Source organism: Puntigrus tetrazona, chromosome 17 (genome assembly GCF_018831695.1).
Source record: "Puntigrus tetrazona isolate hp1 chromosome 17, ASM1883169v1, whole genome shotgun sequence".
NCBI classification, from domain to species: domain Eukaryota; kingdom Metazoa; phylum Chordata; class Actinopteri; order Cypriniformes; family Cyprinidae; genus Puntigrus; species Puntigrus tetrazona.
In genome coordinates, this window is record NC_056715.1 from 20,538,924 (window position 1) to 20,560,690 (window position 21,767).

Sequence of the window (21,767 nt, forward strand, 5' to 3'; positions counted from 1 at the left end):
GGAAATTTGATTATAATTTTAGTCATTTTTTTTAATGTGCTATCATGAGTTTCACTCGAGGAAAACCTGTTTTAAATTCCTTTGGATTATAAGGTTCGTGTTGCACATTCCTTTGGGTTATGATCTAACCTTCCTAAAAGCAAAACAAAAATGAAACATTTTATACTTAAAATGCAAAGAACATAATTAAAGATGTTCATGATGAAGAAACACATAAATTATTTACAAATATAATGTAAAAATGCATTTACTAAGTTATAAATTTAATAATGCGTTTTTATTTATGTAATATATGTACTGTGCATATATATATATATATATATATATATATATATATATATATATATATATATATATATATATATATATATATATATATATATATATATAATATTTTCTATTATATACAAATATATTGAACACATAAACATGACACATATACACATATTAAAATATACACAAAACCTTTTATTTATGAAGGAGATTATACAAATAAAAAGTATATGGTAATAAAATAAATATACTTAAATTTGCCAAAACAAAATATTAGAATTAGTCTTAAAATATGTATATAAATATACAGTAAGAAATAATAATAATAATAATAATAATAATAATAATAATAATAATAATAATAATATAACAAATTGTTCTAATGTTTGCATTTAATTAATAATTTTATTATTATTTCAAGACAGGAAAATGTTTTTTATATATATAAAAAAATATATATATTACATATAAATAGTTTTACCATTCTCTCCTTGCCTCTAATTTGTAAACATCAGTCTGCTCAACTGAAGCCCACAGAGCCAATTACACACATTACAACTGCAACTGACTGTAAACGGATGTGACTGCTCCAGGTCAGGGTCAGATGCATATCGTCTCCTGTCAAAGTCAACTGAAAGACAAACGGACAGAGCTGGACCTTCACTTTAAAGCAGAATCCAGTGCGGAGGGAGGGGTCAGTTTCTAATCACATTAGAGGATATTCAGCATGCTTGATAACTGTATTAGCACTGAACCTGCAGAGGTAATTACATCACCAGGTTAATACCAGCATTCAGCCTTTCATAATCTCATTCTGCTTTAAGTGGGAGAGCCAAGCTGTTAAAGCTGGTTTATTGGGTTAGTCACTATCATTTTCAGCAATTCAGTGGGATTTCAACAGAGTTCTGTGAGCGATGTGCCAGCCTGCTGCATCCCCGAGGAAATCAAAAACAAATCGAACATGATGAGAGAATCAAAAGCATCATTCATCCATCAAAACAGCACATCTATCATCTGCTCAAGAACCTCAGGATCACATACGTGTCTTTCACATATAGGTTTCTTTAAAGCTTAATCTTGACATATCAATAAAATAAGAATCAAACTATGAATAGATACATTTACACATTTGCACTTGCATTTATTAGCTATCAATATTTTTGTCAGTTATGGCAATGAAGTTGTATAATTGGATAATAACTTTATACATAAAAAACTATTGTAGTACTCACATAGTTTTTTTTTTTTTTTTTTATCATGCTTGACTCAATTTATCGAAATTAAAAGCAGATTAGAAACTCTATACCATGAAAGTAACCGATGTTAAAACTACTAACACAAATCATATCACACATATTAAGTGTTAACTTAAGCTAAAAATTATTTCTATTGATAAAAACAGATCTAAAACTACATAAATAGATCCCCAATAGACATCAAGTACACAGGATCTTGAGTAAAAGTATCAATTCTCGCTTTAAGACATAGAAAGTCAAAAAAAATATTTATACTTGAGTAAACTATAAATATCTAATCTTACGTATGGTGAATGCATTTGTGCTTCATTGCTATAAGCTGCAAGTGTGTCACTTTCATATAGACCAATCACAATACAAATTAGAAACATTTCAATTTGTCAATTATCACAACAAATTATTTCATTCATCTCAGAAACAGCACACCAACATCTATTCCCAATGGTCTAAGAAATGCTAAATTAAAAAGATAAATAATTCATCACGAGACCGAATAAAATGTCATTACACATCGGACTTTATAAATATCTTACTCCAAATGAATTTATTACCAACGCAGTTCACCTCATTTTCGTGTATCTACTGTGTTGTCAGTTGAAACGGGCCATCCAGAAAACTGATTATATATTTCCAATTTAAAGCTGCAAAAGGCAAACTTGAATTAACATCTCATCCATTACCAAATGATGCCTCTAAACAACACATAGTTGTTCACCAGTATTGAATTACGCTGTGGATGAAAATGATTGATTTGAATGTTAAGAGATTAGCGGACGAGGCTAAACCATCCATCACAAGAGAATCATTACAAACATAATTCTCTGCCAGACAACACAAACAACGCGAGGCATCCCAGACAAACAACTATCAGAATGCTCCCCGTTACCACCATTGCCCCTCTTCCTGTTGTTTACCCTTCTGGCGTATTTTTGGTTGGGTGTGTGCTTTGTAAATTTTGCAGAGAAGCCTCTCACTGACTTTGAAAGGCTAAAGCTTTGAGGACCCTAGTCAAGACCCCCCGATAGCGACTGCTCGATTCACAAAGCCCAAGCAACCGTACTAAACTTCAGCTCGACATGCATCCATATTTATAGAAAATGTCTGGTGAGCAACCCAAAACAACTGCCCTAAATCTGAGAAATTCTCTTTTAAAGATTTCCGTCTTGACGTGATGCTTTGAAGAAACAATGCATGACGTAATTAACCCAGAATGCTGAGGTGCTCCAGGAAACATCCATTTTTAATGTGTCAACCACTACTCAAGGCGAGGTAGAAAAACACAGCTTCTCACGCTAATGAAACTAGGGTGAAACTACTGTCACGATATTGACAAGCATGTGTTACCGATCAATAATCTTGATTCTGGAGCACCATTCTTATTCAAAGACAAGATTTTGAGTTTGGATTACTGTATTTGACAGAATGTTGCTTCATGATAAATTAATGTTGTTTTATTCAGGAATATTTACACATTTACCAATATTTTCTTTTTTTTAATATTGTATACACAATTGCAGTCACCAAGACCAAGAATTCTGAAGTGTGCTCAGGGCAGAACATTAACCAATGCACAAACTATTGTAGATGAATTTTGCATCCCTAAATATATAACAAAATGATTTGTTTTTAAACCATTCAGAGTCAGGAATCTGGGATTTTATATGTGTGGGTTCAGTCGGGTCTAAATTTAATCGTTGTCACGGGTGTGATAAGCAGGAGAGCACACGACTAATATAAATGAAAAGAAAGCGTTTTAATCCACATCTAGAGATGAAAATAAACAATATAATTACAGACAGGCAGGCAGGCAGACAGGACAATATCACACGTAAATACGGACGAGATCGGACAAATGGAACTGAAAACACAGGACTTAAATACACCGGGTGAATGACTAAATTAACAAGACACAGCTGAAGACGATGATACAATTAACTAAAAGTAGGTTACACTGAACACATGGCACGAGACAGAAACTATAACAAAGTCCAAAGACGTGACAATCGTAAATTCAAAATATTTTTGTTGATGAATTTTAAATACCTGCATTGTTAGTGAATGAGGCCTACATATTTATACAACAGTTCTTTCTGGTTCTTGAACATGATTGGCTTGGAGTCCTTTTCCAGGTGTGTGATATTCTAGTGATGCCAGCACTGTATCACTCCACTTGAAATATTTCTCACGGCACATGTTATGGTGAACACCCAAATTCATTCTGATTTTAGAAATAATGTGGTTACATAATGTAGTTTTTAGGACAAAGATATGACTTTCCTTAGACAACATTCAATCTAATGTTTTATTGTGAATATGAGATTGCTCTGAAGCTGGATGGGAATCCAGTAGTTACATATACAAAATTTTATTTTATTTTTTTCTGGTTATTTCTTATTTAATTACAGAGTTGTGCCATCAAACTTTTCAATAAGCACAATAAGCCCCATCACTTCTACATTTTGCAAAGTATGATGTTGTCTGTTATTGTACCAATGTATGAAGCTACTTTCAAAATAAGACATTTTCTTTTAGTCAACATGCTCAACTTGAACCTGTTGCAAAATCTGATATTTTTAACGCTCACACGAAATTTCCAATTTGCCTGGGTTCGAAAGAAACCAAAATCAAAAATATCTCATAAGATGTTTTGAGAATCTAAAGGCTTGCCGAACGCTAGACCTTCCAAGAGAGTCTTCTATAAGTTATAATGTTAGCCCCACTCTATATCCCTGTCCTGTTATCATCAACCTTTACTAGCAAAGCATTTGGAGTTTTATATTGGCGTGATTTATGTGGACTTGCGGCACATTAATGATGCTAGCAAGACTCGCCCTTCATTCATATTCATGAACAACTGTGAGGAGAGGCTGAACAGAGGGAAGGGGAGGGGAATGGAGATTCTGCCAAAACTCTTGCAGGCAAAATCCTGGAGAGAAACAATGCCAGTTTACCAGCCCACAACCAGGTGTCCACATGTAGGATCATCCAAGTGCTCAAATCAGATTCATGGAGACACAAAAGACTTACTAATGAGTGTAATAGAGCTATAAAATGAAGGCAACACTTTAGAAATGTCGCCAACATGACATTGCCTCAACTATAGTCTCTATGTATCTTGCTTTTGAGAGACACAATGTTTTATTATAAACACATAAACGGTCTTTACAGTCTAAACCAAAAACTCCCATCATTTTCTCTAATCTGTAATTTCTTATGCTGTTTATTTAATCAAAACTAAAGTAACAACAGTAATTGAGTTATTATTACAGTACAGTAGACTTTCTTTATACAGTAGACTATACAGTGAAATAAATACAAATGTAAAATGCATGTAGATAAAACATGGCGAGCACAAACTCTTCTCTGCACCACACAATGCAGTGTCACTTCCTGACCCGGTTCAGTATCATCTATTTCAATAAAAGCAGCACCAGGACTTCACCTCTTATTAACCATCATGTCCTGATCAATGAGCTGTAGTCCTAAAACAGCTGACACCTAATTAAAGGGGCAGTATGTGTGTGTGTCCGGCTGCAACAGCGGTCAGGTAACCAGGGGTAATTAAAGCTTGGAAGATATGTCTGTCCAGAGCCTGGCGAGGTGGGAGGTAAACTAGACAGTTCAAAATGAATGGTTAGCTTGTCTCCAGAGCCAGAGTCTAATTTGCTCCACCAGACAAATCAATAGAACAATTTCATCTCAGGCACTTGAGGAACAATGAACACAAAAAAATAATGAAACATAACAGGCACATCTTTGGGGAGAAGGCTGAGTTACGTCTTTTTATAACGCTATCGGGAAAACAATCTCGCAGGTTTATTGTTCAACAAAGTTCTGGGGATTCTTCACAAATCCACCTGAATTTGTCGAAATTAGAAAGGTTCATAGCATTGAGCAGAGATCACAGATTAACAGGGCCTAGTTTATTACCATAAATCATATTGCATAAATGAATACAATAAGCCAGTTACACCGTCTTTTTGCACTGTAAAGATGAAACTGAAGCAAAATATACAATGACAAGTTGCATTTACAACATTTACAACTTTTTTTTGTGACACTAACACACAACAATTTAGGCTTATTATTATTATTAGCATTATTTTATCTATTCAACATTTTAGAATAAGTATCATCTGTCACTAAAGGCTCGAGTAATGGCTGCTGACAATTCAGAATTGCCATCACAGAAAAAATATTGTTTTAACATTATTTATTTAATAATTGCAACCTGTTACTGATCACAAACTTTTGAACAGTAGTTCGTGTACAACCTGTGCAAATTTTTAAACAGCTATTTTACACTTTTATCCACTAAATGGGGTCATTTCAAACTTGATGCCTGCTACAGGTCACAGAAAAAATGGCACGGAATCAAAATAGCACCTAATGAAGTTAACTGACATCAGGTCTGTAACATGAAAGAGATGTCTCAGAAAGGCATCGAAGTTTCTCAGATGTAAAGATGGGCAGAGGCTCTCCAAAGTTTGTAAAAAAGATAGTGTAATATGTAACGTTCCTCAATGTCAAATTGCAAAGGCTTTTCAAATCTCATCATCTACATAACAGCATCAAAAGTATCAGAGGAACTGGAGAATTCAGTTTAAGGGACAAGGCTGAAGACCTTTGTTTGATAGCCGTGGTGTTCTGACCCTCAAATGACACAGCATCAATCACCAGTATTCTGTCTGGGCCCAGGAATACTTCTAGAAACCAATAAAAAAAATAAATCACATTAGAAATCAAATGTCAACTTCTCTATCAAGAGAAAAAGGAAGCCATATGTGAAAAGGGTCCATAAGTGCTGTTGTGTTCTGTGGGCCAAGATTCATTTAAAATGGACTGTTTTAAAGTGAAAAAGTCCAAATATGACGTTGTTGTTGGAAATCAAGGATGCCATTATCCTCAGAGCTAAAGAGGGGGGAGCATGTTATTACCTTTCAGCTCAAAAGCCAGCATTTCTGATTGTATGGGGGTGCATGAAGTGCACACAGTATGGGAAGCTTGCATGTCTGGAAGGCGCTATGAATGCTGAAAGGTATATAAAGGTTTTAGAGCAACATATGCTCCCCTCCAGACAATGTGTATTTCAGCAAGACAACACAAAACCACTTACTGTAGTTATTACAATAATCCCGGTGCTGAATCCAGTCCAGATCTTTCACCTGTAGAAATAATTTGGTGCACCATTAAACCAAAAATATGTCAAAGAGGACCACAAACTCTTCAACAGATGGAAACCTATAGCAGGCAAGAATGGCACCAATTTCCAACACCATAACTCCAAAGTCAAAATGAACTTGATGCCCAAATGTCTTCATACATGAAAAGAAAAGGAGATGCTACAACATAATAAACATGCTCCGTCCCAACTATTTTGAGAACTGTCCCACTTTTCTGCCTGCTTATGACACTCCTGTATAAAAATCCTTCATTTTCTTAATCTCACCAAGGTTACAATATTAAAAGGTAAAAATTCAAATCTGTTTTCAGATCAGCATGTATATGTTTAAGCCCCATAAAATATTAGATATATTACATCAGAGAAGAGTTATTTGAAATCATACAACTTTTTTCCCTCATATTTTTCACTAGGGAAGTGAGCACAAGAGGTTCCTTTCAAAAACATAGAAAAATAAATAAATAAATGACCAAAAATCTTGAAATTGTAGCACACATTTATATTTCTAAAAATATATTCCTAGTCAAAAGCCTTTAGCAGCCATAGATACAGATTTGCTGACTACTATTCTTGGCAACAAATCTAAATTATAATTCACTGTCTACATTTCATGACATGTGTTGGCTACCCCTATATTCACTGACATCTCCAGCTGTCAGATTGATTTCTACAGATTTCAGCACTTCAGTGTGTGATCTGTGCTACTGGGTAAGGACATTCACAACTATTCATCACGATCAGCTTTTAAGCGTACAGTAAAACAGAATTTCACATCATGCAGCAGTGCTGAAGTCAGCATCATGAAAGAGCATCCATTAAATCCAGCGTTATGATTTTCGGCGGCCTTAGGGATTTCCTACGTTTCTTCTCATCAAGCAAGTGTGCTGTAAAAGTAAAAATAATTAGCTATCCAATAAGTTACGAGTTTCTTCAAACCTTTTGATACTGAAGGCACGAGGAGGACTGGAGACCCCGGTAAAAATCTTGCTGTATTACAAAAGGTCAAAAAGAGTGTTTCACTCATTGCTTCATGTAGCAGAATAAGATGTTCTGGAAAGATCAAACATGGGACCATATAATTGGCCTATATATAGCACCTGCTGGACAGACAGACCGTTAGACAAAAAGACTAAAGAACAGAAAACATATATGTATATATGATTTTTTTTTTATATTATTATAACCTAAAGATGCTATGTTTAAGTCTGAAACAGAAAATAGTGGTTTTCATCTTGACACATTCTTAAAAAAATGCATTTTTACTCAAATTAAGCAAAATGGATTAATAGTGGAACCAAGCTCTTCTTATATACAAAGACAGACTGATAGCTTTCCTTGTTTCTATCCTGATAACAAAATGCTCGTGACATGAAGATAAACACGAACACACAATCTAATGAGTAATTATTTCTCTGCTCATTTTTAATGCAGTGTGAATTACTTTTGCTCTGCGCAGCTGCATCATACGTTTAGACATTCAAACCATATTCTAGCCATCCTCTCTAAAAAAAAGGATCAGCCAAGTCCATTGGTCCTTTTGATTAGTATTACCGATATTAACTTATTTATTTATTTATGCTGAGGAATAAAAACAACAGCTCTTGATGTTTATTTCATGGTGGAAGTCTAGAGGAACTTTGAAAAGCACATGAAAAACGCTTTCGACACGTCGGTGTTTTGAGAGCGAGATGAGTAAGTGTGGCCAGTTTCACCTTACTCCGTTTGTAGCTGAATACTTTAATGTTCAATCTCTTCTCAGAAGCAAACATTTCTCGCCCAAAGTTGACTCTGCTGCATCAAAAGATGTTCAAAGCACATTCCTTCCCTTTTTCTCTTCCGCTTTTTATGCGCAGGTAGCCAATTTGTTTGCCAAAGAAGGTTACGCTATGACCTTCTGTGCATTCTCTGGTAGAGGAAGCAATCAAGCCGAGGACAAATCAAATGTCCACCTGCGAATGAAACATAATCAGGAATAGACGTCTTCCAGTGAGAAGAAGGGCACAAAGAGCATACGAAAAAAGACTCAATTTGTGCGTTCCATCTAAGAACAAGCAAAACTCATGAATTCAATTCATCTTATCATGTTTTTATAATGGAGAGCAGGCTGTGAGGAGGAAAATACAGTTAACCTGTAGCTGAGATGGAGACTGGGCCTACATTTAAAGCATTTTCCCTTGACTTCTAGTCAGACATCAAAGCAATGAATGTTTACTCATAATGACTAAAGCTGAATTGTTTATCAGTTTTGTCTTCCATCTTGAAAATGTGAGGAGACTGATAAAATAAGGAAACCTGACAGATGGATTAAAGCTTATATCTCGTGCTGATGGTACATTAGGAAGGTAAAAGAACACGCTTTTAACAATGGCCCCAGGACGCAAAGCTGGTTATCCCAGCAGGAAAGGCCATGTGATCAGCAGCAACATCATTAATCAGTACTGCTTGTCCATGGGGGACTCCACGACCCTCGTTCCCTGTTGATTTTGCTGTTGTCACCATTACATTAAGGCAGTTTAACACGCATGACGAATAACCCACCCACCCAAAAATGGTGAAAGGTGACACAAGAGACCCCCCGCCCACACACACGCCACCTCACTAGATGCAGCTCCTCACTCCATTCCCTCGCCACCTTTCCGGCTCACTGAAGTGGGAAGAAACAAGGGTGCCACTTTGAGATCATAGAGCCCCCAGCCCACCAGATGGCAGATGCCGGGACCCTGCTGCAAGGCCAGTCCGCTCAATGAAACTTTATTGGGGAGGTGAATAAACGTCCACAGACAGGCTAATTAAAAAGGTCTTTTTCATTAGAGAAGTCCATCTGTTTGTAGCACAAGCCCAGTGGAGTCTAAGCTTGTAAGGATATTTACACTACCTGTCATTAAATCCCGGTATTAGATGGTTGATTATTTGGGCTAGGATTAGTTATTTATACATCTACAATCTTTTATTCACCGAGAACACATTAAACTGATCAAAAATGATAGCATAGGTGCAGGTTATTACAAATGTGATGATAATAAGAATGAATATTTCTCAAGAAGCAAATGTATTCTAGTTAGATTTGTTTTTGAAGGATCATGTGACACTGAAGACTTGAGTAATGGCTGCTGATCATTTACTAAAACTGATTAAACTATGTGCTGGCAAATTTTTAATCGCATCCAAAATAAAAGTTTTTGTTTGCATAATATATGTATATATGCTGTTTATATTTGTTATGCATGTATAAATACACTTGTAGTCGGCATTTAAAGTGCATCAAAAAATTTAATCTAAGTTGTCCAAAGACAGGTTTTAGGACAACTTTGATGAAAAATGTTGATCCATTTCAAATCATGACTACTATATATTTTAAATAAATGTTATGCTTATATATTAAATATATGTATTTTTAATATATGAATAAAAACATGTCAATACATCAATATTTTCTAAATATATACTGTATCTGTGTGTATTCATATATTCATAATAAATACACATGGAACGCACGCATATCATGCAAACCAATACTTTTATTTTGGACGTAATAAATCGAGATTAATTGTTTGACAGTGCTAATTTAATTCCTAATATTCTTTTTGTTCCCGACTTTGACTCATTTGACTGATTGAATAGAAATTACCAAACTGAATTTTCATACATATGTTTCATAAACTGTGGGGAAAAAAAGACAGACAGCTCTCAGGACGTGCTTTAAACAGTAAGTCATTAAAATGCAAGACATATACACACAGAATTCTACCATCACAGCTGGCTGTTCCCGCCAACTACTTTCCTTGTATGCAAACAATTTAATACTAATTTATTTCCTTTCACCACAAGACACTTAAGCTTTGAAATCGACATTTCCCAAATGACCAGACCTACAAACATTGCATTCTGCATAACAAGCCAAATGCAGTTGTCTGATTCTAATCTCGAGCGCCGCGATCGACTGCATTCCAAAAAACTGATTATAGTGCGGCCATGTGTGCGGTCTGAAAGAGGAAAATGCTGCAGATGAAAGCTCTAGCTGTCGTTTAACAACTGCAGTGAGAAGGTCTATGACAGCATGAACACACAAATCTAAATCCGATAGCTTAGATCATAATGTTTGTTATCGTTGATGTTCTAAAATTCTGTTCTAAATATCTGTTGAAATGCTCCAGTGATTTTACTGTTAAAATTTCTTCTATTTTGGAGAAAAGCACCTTAAAATTGATCAGCGGACTTGGACAATGATCTGTGTGTTGCAAATTACTAAAATCTGTAGTAATATTTTAGTACAGGGACCAATTTTGCTTATTGGCATGCTTATTATTGACATATTGGCTTTATTACTAGCTTACTGTACTTACAAAGTATGTATTCTGCACTACCTTACTTAACTATTAATAAGCAGCAAATTGGGAGTTTATTGAGGCAAAATTCATAGTTAATGGTTTGCTAATCACAAGAATAGGACCTTTAAAATAAAGTGTGTCAAAACCATTGGTTTGCCTTAATAATTTGACGGAGAAAAATAAGTTCTTCTAAACAATAGAGGAGCACAATAAAGATATGAGGATGTTGATTTCAGGTTCGATGGGTTATAAGGCATTGTGTGAGCCTAATTAGCGCAATCCTCTCTCTCTGTGGTCGATTTAAGGGTCACCTCTCTCTGAAATCTCCTCCAGCAGTGATACTGTCTGACTGTATGCAGAAGCTCGGTTGGGGGGAGAGAGCAGAGAAAGGATAATGAAGAGGATATACCAGCCTGGCTGACTGCTGCCAGGTTGCTGTCAGTCTGGATCAGAACTGTGTCTGCCACACATCTCTATTACACTGGGATTCTGAGCAGCGGCTGGGGTAACGTTAGCTTAGCTTGCCAACCGAGCTGACGGGTCCGCATCCATCAACACAAAGACCACGTCACACCTGACAGCAACGTTTATGTATTAATAGTTACCTAAAGGGACTGTTTGCACCAGAATTAAAAGTCACATTGCTTGAAACTACAACTGGTACAGAGTATCATTTGCCTTCTGAAGTCATGCAGTAGTTTCTACTATGACCGGTCAATCATACGCTATTTTTGAGAGCTATTATTTGTGCAAAATTACATTTAAATTGCAACTCATACATCCAGCGATTTGAACGCACCTCTTCTTTGATGATCACGTTTGATTTCACAATTCAAATTTGTTTTGATCATTTTGCTGGGGATAGAATGCCAGGGTGATAAAATCCTTTAAAATTCTTGAAAGGAAAACAGTTTAGCATAATCTTTTAATGTAATTCCCTTTAAAAACAAACAAACAAACAATTATTTTAATAAAACTCTTTCACTGTTTATGAATATTTGAAAAAAACGTAGTGTCCACCAATTCATGTGCTGCAGCCGACAAACCAAACACTAAAAATAAATGAATAAATAAAGGAAATTATTTCAAGGTTAATGAGGTTAATATAGTATATGACAATACAAGGTTAATTCAGGTTGTAAATTGGTGTGATATGACGTTGTGAAAACATATATCTTGTTTAGGAATTAATAATTTGATTTGTTAAGTAAGCAAGCAAATAAATAAACAGTTTATCCTTAAAATACCAGTTTAAAAGGTTTTTTGAAGGCAATAATTATGTACACATGTACTCAAGATGTAAAGAAAATATTATTATTTTCTTTTTTTCAATTTTAGTTATTCAAAACCACGTGGAATCACCATACTTTTCCAATAATATTTTTTTTCCTCCTTTTTCTTTATCATGGGCGCCTTTAGATGTCATTTACCCTTATCGAGCTTTAAAATAAGTAAAGACATACACGATAATCGCTCAAATCTCTTCATTCATCTTGAACACAAAATATGAAGTGTGTATTTAAAAGTGTTTTTCATGTGACACCGCAGTGATTAGATGATGACGACATTTTTCATTTTGTGAGAACTTTTCCCTTAGCGGTGCAACTACTAATTTGCTACTACTTTGCTTTACTTTCCAAAATCATGTCAATCATCGCGAGCTCTCTTTGAATTGAAATGCATTGGAAAGTCCCCGTCACGACCGCGATTTCAATCACAAGACAGCACCGTGCATGAAAGCACCGAATTCATATTTCCATTAGAAGGCTCAGCTTAAAACAGTGACCTGCTGGACAGTGATGTGTGTGTTAGTTAGGGTCTGTCAATAGTTACAGCACCCCTGAAGCAACCCTAGGCAGAGCCAGGCATGTGCTAGCATAAATCTAACCCACACACTTGGGTAGTTTAAGGTCTCTTTCTGAAGCAGCTTGTTTTAATTACTTAGAGTAAGTGGCAGCATTTGGCTGAGTTTATTGCTCTTCTTAAAAGAGCAGGCCCCTGCTTTAGAACACGAACTCTGCCTGATTGCAAAGCTGTAAATCCCTTCTCTTGCTCCTTCTCTAACAAAGCCCGGGCCGGCTGCTTTACCCCTTGACTGGAGGGCACTCATAAATTCTCTTTTAATTTTCCAACTTGCAGAGACAATGGGTGGCACAAACAATCCCACAGTATCAAGGCCGAAAACAGTCTAAGCTTGCATGCGGAAGAGGAAAGGACAGACATGAATCATATCCTATAATATAAATACATAAATACATTTTATTTGTGATACCTTGTGATATATTTTATTTGCAAAACATACAGACAAAAATAATGTTACATTTTATTTTAAGGTGTCCTTGAAACAAGTAATAATAATTAATATCATGAACTTTCTATAGATTCATTTTCTTTTATTTAGCTGCTTATAATTACGTATAATTTACTGTTATTGCTATGGTAAGTACAGTAAAAATATTATAGCAAGTGCCATGTAACAGGGGCAAAAAAGTGTTATAACAAAACATATTTTATCATTTTAGCAGTTCCAAAAACAAAATGCGATGAAACAAAACTAATTTGTTGTAGATCATTGCAACTTAACTTAATTTCATAACCTCCGGATCCTCTATTCTGACAAATATTTTCAATCTACCCGAACCAATAAACACGAAGTAACATAAAAAGTCAAGGTGTGGATGAGAACTTTTAGGATGGAAGTGTAAATACTGCTCTGGCTAAATTAAACCATGAACCTATCATGTCAGGTGTAAACCAAAATAAATTATAGGGGGCATGTTAATGTTTTCCTTGATCTACCTAAGCAATATAGGGATTGGTTCGCTTCCCTCACAAATCAACTGTGCGTTTTTATGGGAGTGACCGACTGAGAGACCCCGTGTCATTAAGGTGCTGAAGGCTCTACTCATTAGAAATGACAAGAAGAAGTAAATCTAACAATCACTTACTCTTGGTCTGTGCACTCAGTATTGCTGGGAGCACCAATAATATTTCCGCTTGGTGATGACACATTATAACTTACATAAACAGTCCTAAAATAAAAGATAGAAAGGAACAAATTAAAAAATTAAGCACTATTCTGGTCTAATTTAATTCATTCAAAATACTATATACTAAGTCAATATATTAAGTCTTCTAAAGTCATGCAAAAGCTTTGTGTTAGAAACCAACTTGTATTTATATAATTATTCAATTATAATACTTTCTTCTGTAATAAAATAAAAATAATTACATTTGGTTACAAGAGACAAGGATCTATGCATTTTAGAGCTGAGCTAATTATTATATACAGTCATGGTCAAAAATATTGGCACCCTTGGTAAATAAAACGTTTCACTGGATTTAAAATAGGGTAAGTATTATTACGAAAAAAAATTTTCTCAAATACATGTTAGACACTAACTCATAACTCATTATTTTGACACCCGCCAGACAGCGCTTAACTGTAAAACGTAAATATAGGTCGTAATAAAGTGCATGCACACATGACCTAGGGTAATTGTTGGAGGACAGGCTCTCTGGAAAGATTTGTCAAGAAATTTTTTAAAAAGTATTTAGTAATCACTATATATTCCTGATTTATTCCAGACTTCAAACTCACATGGATATATCTTGGATTGTTTCTGGACTGCAGTTTCTCCTGACTTTTCCTTGAACCCCTCCTCATCCCATTGCCATCACGTTCTATCCCCTGCAGGAGCATCCAGAGGTTCTCATTTCAGCATTAGGGTCAAAATGGCCCTTTGAAACCATAGACTCAGCAGTGTAGCACATCTCCCTACAGCGGCTCTAGAATGTCTCCGTGGTAACGGGTCCACTTCTGACTGGTAGAGTGCAGGAGCTGTGGCCCTTTCTAAAAGCTAAGATTTCTTAGTGAGAGCTGGAGGGGTTTGAGGGTTTGAAGTGTTAAGACACATACACACCAGAGAAGTTGGCTATATAAGTTAATAATGCATGAGCATGAATAGATATAAACTCAACAGGAAATATGGCATGAATGTGACAAATATGATTTTTGCTATCTTGAGGGTGCTATCATCTAGTACCCTGCCAAAAATGTTATTAAAAAACAAGGAAATATTTTGCTCAAATACACACTAGGATAGCTGTGTGTGTGTGTGTGTGTGTGTAGGGTGTTGTTGTTGTTGAGGTTTGTAGGCACAGTCTTTCAGCATATATATATATATATATACAGTATATATAATAAATCTGCAAAAATGCCAACAATTGTGTGTACATTAATGAGTTTGTTATATTGCAGCCATTTGCTAAAATCATTTAAGTAAATGTATTAGTAATGTCTAATAATAACTTAAATAGTTAATAGCAAAGTTAATAATAGTTAGTAAAAAATGGATTATCAAACGTGTGATTCATATGATGTTTTTCTATTCACACAGATGTTAAATTCTCAATTTTAGCATGTAAATGAATATCACGATATTAATGTGTTTGATCTTGGCTACATCTACACACACTGCTGCTGCAGCAAATCAAATATAGAATTGCTAGTCGAAAGATACATAGACAGACTGCAGTGAGCATGTAAGATATGCATACATAAATCTGTCAGACAGGAGAAGATCTAGACAGGTGGAACTGGGGGAGGTGGAAGGTTTCAGAGGCTCTTAAAAACACACCTGAAAAACAAATCCATACGATTTGTGCTACCCGTTCTCATGAATGTGCGTAAAAATTGTACTTCAAATCAAAATGAAAACTTGTGGTGTAATTCTCAAAAAATAACTTTTGTGTGTATATGCTGCATTATAGGTAGGATTAGGGTTGCGGATCAACAAATTTTGTATTGTATGCACGCGAAAACAGTGTATAATACGCACACCAAACTAGTGCGTGTCATATATACCCCAAAGTCCATTTTTGCATATCAGTGCCACAAGGTTTCATTTTATATAGCATACTTTTTATATGTTTTTTTATGAAACCAGGCTGCATTTGTCAACCGTATGCCTAACTATCTAAAACAATACCATAGCTTTAAATACTGAAGTGTATTATTCGTAAAATATAAATTATTAAGGTTTGGAAAGGTATCAGGCTGAAGAAATAAAATATACTTAAAATATAACAGGTTAAATAGACCGGTTGACTTAAAACACAGACGCTTTAAAGAATCGTAGCAATCAAACTATGTAGCCTTATATTGTCACTCCCGGTTATGGTGATTATACCAGTAATAAATGACACAGAAATAGGAAATAGTATCCAAGAATAGATTGTGTGTACATTTTAATCATTGTCATTGGAGTGATTTGGCACTCTTTCCTGCTGTCAAAAAGCACTCAGGGCCAGCTAGGCTAAAGGCTACAGATTTGATTAGCGATACAGTGACCAGCTGCTGCAACACAATAGCCAAATCATTACTGCGGCTTTCAGTGGAATGAAGACAGAAAGGCTGGGGGAATTACAGGGCCAGGGAGATGTCAACATATGTACAACGTAACCAGCTAGCATTAGCACGCTGTTCAGCATGGTTAAAGACCTGCATTTTAGTTGAAATGATGGCTTTTTGTGTTTTAGATGCGCAGTGTGCACTGAAAAAATACCTGAACCAACCTCAAAGAAAGCGTTATCTTAAACTGCAAGATGTGAGCTGTGCATTTAGCAGTGATCACCCCCATGGACAGGTAAATGTGTGTGTTTGTGAATGTGTGCGTGCGTTTGTGTGTGAGCCCAATCAAATAGACTATTCGTGTGTGAAAATCAGAGCAGGTGGCAACGCAACAGGATGACGAGGTGACAGGACCGTGTTGAATGCATGTGCATGTGTTTTTGTGTGAATCTATGGTGTGCTGGTTTGCCGACACAGCTCGTCACCTTCTATATTTCTCTCCGACACCTGTGGATTGCTGACATATTCTTCATTCTTTATATAGTACTTGCTGTGTTTACCAAGATGGACAAACTAAACTAGAACGATTGATTTATAAACTAGAATTCCTATGTTTAAATAGCAGCTTAGTATTGGATGAAATTACAACGTTGCGTGTATTAATAATCAACAGACAAAATATTTACGATCTCATGAGATAAAAATGGAACTAAACAAGTTCTGGCAGTTATATTAGAAACTAAATTAGTTTATGATCATGTTTTAGCCATATGTTCGTCCTTGACATTTACCATATTTGAAAGGCATTTTCAACAACACGAGTGTTCTTTTTTTACAAACATAATCGTAAGGGGTGCTTTGCTTGACACGACAATTATTTAAAATATTTTCAAACAACAAAATCTCCACTGGTTTAAGATTATGTTTTAGCCACATGTTTGTCCTTGACATATGCCTTATTTGAAAAGCATTTGATAATGGCGTAAATATGAAAAATAACATGTGTTCTTTAGGGATGCTTTGCTGATATGACAATTATATGAAATATATTCAGAAACCAAAATATGTGAAAGTCACGCTGTTTTACAATTTGTCACAAAATTCTGTCCAATCAGTGGTAAGAATACAAACCTGACAGTTAAGCAATGGACCTCACTAAAAACACTGCAGTCATACCTTTTGAAACAGTATTTTACATTTATATATTGTTTATTACATACATGCATATTAATATTACAGATGTTTTCATTATTAATGTTAATGCTATCCTAAAAAACCCTAGAAATTGCATGTTTTCTTCAGAAAACACAAATTTGCCTATTACCAACCCCTTTCTTATCACACATCTAAATCCTGAAATAAATATTCATGAAATATCTGTAGGAAAGAAATGGACAGACCAAGACATATAAGAAGGACATTTTTATTCACAAGAAAACAGTGTTATCCCAAGCTGCCATATAATACATTTATACAGAGGGTCAGAAAATTCTTTACAAAAACAAAAAAGTTAGAAAATATGATTTGATATGAAACATGACGCAACATACATTGTCAGCTTTTGTTTCAAAAAAAGTTTCAGTTTGGTGTCAGTTAAATCCATGTATTTAAAGTATAGTGAATGCCAGCATAATCGTTACAAAATTCAAAGATGAAGAATAAAATCTAGAAAAAAATACAAATCTCACGCAGCATCTTGAAAAAGGGCCTGAGAGTGTGTTTATAAAGGTAAATAAATCCAACAAAAGGTGTTCCTTAAAGTCAATGTCGAGTGAGATCTAAAGTTCATTCACAGCCTTTGACAGACAAGTAACAGGAAAGTCATTCTGGCAGCTACATGTTAAAAACACTGAATTACTTTCACCAGAAGCGTTTTCGTGATGGCATCAGAGAAAAGCAGGTGGTCTTTTACAGCAGTTATTAAACAGCAAATTGAGTGCTGAAAAACACTGTATATACAGCATATCCTGTAAAGGCTAGCCTATGAGACAGTCATTTGTGCTAAATGCTTCCTGTTGCATTTTCTGAGGTTGTTCGTTTAAGACCATGACTGCATGGATGCATAGGACTAAGGCTTGGATAGACATCCACAGTGAAGTTTAAAAAACCTGCAATGTGTCGTGGACTGGACCGTTGTAATGTTTGAGGTACATGGACTGTCAAGATGGTAATGACAGAATCAATGTTCCCTTAGTCTATAAAAAGTGTGTAGTAATAGCATCAAATATGCCATTGAGCGAACCACCGTGCTTAAAATCTCATCAGATATTTTTGTGGTTACTTTTAAGATGCTGTTGTCTGAATAGGCATGGAAAAGATCCTTCCTGTACCGCACAAATGTCACCTCACCCCTGTTCAATCACACCAAGAGCTCTTTAAATGCAACGCACTCTGTGTCCACAGAGAAAGGCTGAGCTAGACATGTCAGGTTACACTGATGAATGCCCTTTGCCAAAGTGTCTATTTAAAGTAAACAAGAACAAGAGGCCAATCTGCATTTTAATAGATCACGCCTCTCTAGCAACGCGCATCCATCGCAAGCATAACAATGACACTGACTTGCATGTATTTATGTGATAAGAACAAATGACAATGCTGTTTTACATTCTTGGGTATTGTTCACTGAAATGTTTTAATGTACATTCAACGACGTAGTACCAATTCAAATCACCTATTCGATTCTCTGGGAAATAAACATCTTGAAGTCAGATATGTATCAATTTTTAGTCCCTTTAGAAGAGCCAAGGCAACCGAACCAAACATGTTTATGAAAACTGGCTTGCATCAGGTATGACTGTCCGTTGCTGAGTGATACCGTGTTCCTTAAAAAGACAGGTATTTGATTTGAAAAGTAGAAAAAACACTCAGACAGAAAACTACAAATACAACGTAAGGCTCAAAAGGTTTAATATTAATATGCTGACAGAGGTGATAGTTCAGGAGGCAAAGGCAAAGCACGTAAAGTCAGCTTATTGCTCTCCTTTCACACCCAAAATTATATTTCACACACTGTATGATCATATAAATACACTATACAATGCAATAAAATAACCGAAAAAATATGATTGGGTATGCTGGTCATAGCACTAGCACCGGTAGAAAAAATAATGATTGACAACAAATGTACAAAACAGTCATATGAAAAAGGCACTTTGTGGTGTGGTTGAATAACTCTTCGGTAAGTGAGAATGATTCTTCTCTTTCCTTGTGTAAGGAAATGCGTCAAACACATCAAAGCTTGTTGGCTTTCCATTTGAGTAAGTCTATTCCATGTTTGTTATGAGGCACTGCATATAACCAGAACAGTTTTCTCTTCTCCGGAAGATAAGTTCCTACTTCATGCAGAATTCAGTGTGCCATCCTATTATAAAGATCATTCTTTGATCCATTTGTGTTTCCTCGGAATTGCCGGACCGGCTGCTACATTTCTTTATCTTTCCTTTCAGACATCCAGGGTCCTGTCTTCCTCAATTTCTTTGTCACTGTCCATCGATCGCCACATTCTGTTCTTAAACCTCCACTTCTCGCGGTCCTTCCTGCATGTCGGATGCTACTCGGATGTCAAAGCAGGTCACCATCATGACACGGCACTTGCATAGGTTGACGCAATATTCCAGTTCAGCCGTAGCCTGCTCCAATGCCTCCAAGTACTCTTGCGACTCCTGATCCAAATCTTCATCCACCTCAACTGCAAAACAAAGCAGAACAGAGTTATTACAAAGAAATTGGAAGTTGGAAGCATTTGGCATGAACCTTCATCTCTTTTAGCAGGATGCACTACAAGCACTAAATACATAATACTTACACTCTCCAATCCACTTGCTGGGTTCCATCATTAATCTAGACTTTGTGTCCTCTAGCTCTTCTTTGAGAGTCTTATGCTTAGCTCTGAGATCTCTGATTTGCTGCTGCCGTTTCTCAAGAACCTTTAATTTAGTGTTAAAATACATCAGGCCCTGTGGATAGAAGATTGACATAATGGCAGTTAAAATTATAGTTTCATATAGTAACTAACTGACTTGAATGTATGGAAGAATACAAGCTTCTTTGTGTTACAGTCTGGTTAATTTATACAGTTGAGCTACATCCATGCCAGTTAATCAACATACTTTCTCAACATCCTGAACTGACTCTTAAAGCAAAGAGTATATAAGAATGTATATACTACAACTTCTAGTTGCAATCAAAACTATTCAACCCCCTTCACCTGCAAGAAATGCTGTCAATTTTTTATTTCTTTTTTAAATAACAGAAGTAATTTAATGCATTTCAAGTATGCAAAGTTTGCTTTAAACCAGGGGTCCCCAACCCAGCTCCTGGTGATTGGCTGTCCTGGCAATGATTAGAATTGGAGCTCAACTTTGCATGACAGTTGATCTCCAGGAGCAGGGTTGGACACCCTTGCCCTAAACATTAATGAAAAAAATTATTTAATATTTTAATTATTTAAAAATTATTTAATTTGGTGCAAAATCTTTTATTGTCTATAATAAAAGAAGATTAGAAGATTTACCTCTCTTCTGCAATCTTGTCCCATTCTTCAATTGACAAAGCTTTCAGATCACTCATAATCTTTTGTTTCACATAGCCATTGTTTCCTTAAAGCCTTAAGGCTTAAGGTTGAACAATTTTGATTGCAAATGTGTGCATGCATGTACTCCTATTAATACTTATAATACCCCTATGTCTGGATAAATGCTCTTGTGCACACTATAATGCTATAACATGTATATTTAATACTATACAAAACACATGCTTTGAGGCAAATGCAATAACAACTGGTCTTAAAAACACTGACAGACAAATTGAAGATTATCTTCTCGGAGTTATGTGAGAACATTACACTGCTGATTTAATGAGAGAAAGGATAACATTTTTTTAAATGCACCATTTCACTACTACAGTTTTACACGCTTTCTTGGTTGCTCCTGCCAAACCAATTAATTCCATATAGTTAATTGCTTTTCATCACTCTAGTGTTTCGAATGTAACCACTTTTCACTGTCAAAAGAAACAACTGTTTTTCTTGTTGCCTATTACTGGCAGGTTAATGCCCTATGCTGCACATTATCTTAATACTTTTTAATAAGTAGCAAATGGCCAAACCTTCACTCAGTGTCCAGAGTTATATTCATGAATCTTAATACATCAAGCACATTGCTGAACTAATAATATTGCTTGTTACATATGAAAATCTGTCTCAACCTAGATCCAAGCTAATCTTTGGGAAGGTTGTAATGGACAAAATTTGTTTCTGACATCTTAGATATGCACTGTGCAAACACAGTTATACATAGTTATTCATGTATGTTTTATTCATAACATATTGCTACTTTCCTATGTAAGATGCATAAGCAAGCATATATAACATGATT

At 35.5% G+C, this 21,767-nt stretch overlaps 1 protein-coding gene across 3 annotated transcripts in view; it reads right to left on the reverse strand.

The window, feature by feature from the left end:
• Positions 1–17,799: 17,799 nt before the first annotated feature.
• The window catches only part of LOC122362234 (kinesin-like protein KIF26A), a 79,437-nt gene continuing 75,469 nt past the window's right edge, over positions 17,800–21,767 (reverse strand). For all 3 annotated transcript variants that reach the window (XM_043263588.1, XM_043263589.1, XM_043263590.1), the window contains 2 exons: positions 20,198–20,348; positions 17,800–20,080 (listed from right to left, as the gene is read on the reverse strand). In XM_043263588.1, coding sequence (XP_043119523.1) covers positions 19,902–20,080; positions 20,198–20,348 — 330 coding nt within the window. In that variant the 3' untranslated portion in view covers positions 17,800–19,901. The remainder of the gene's footprint in view (positions 20,081–20,197; positions 20,349–21,767) is intronic.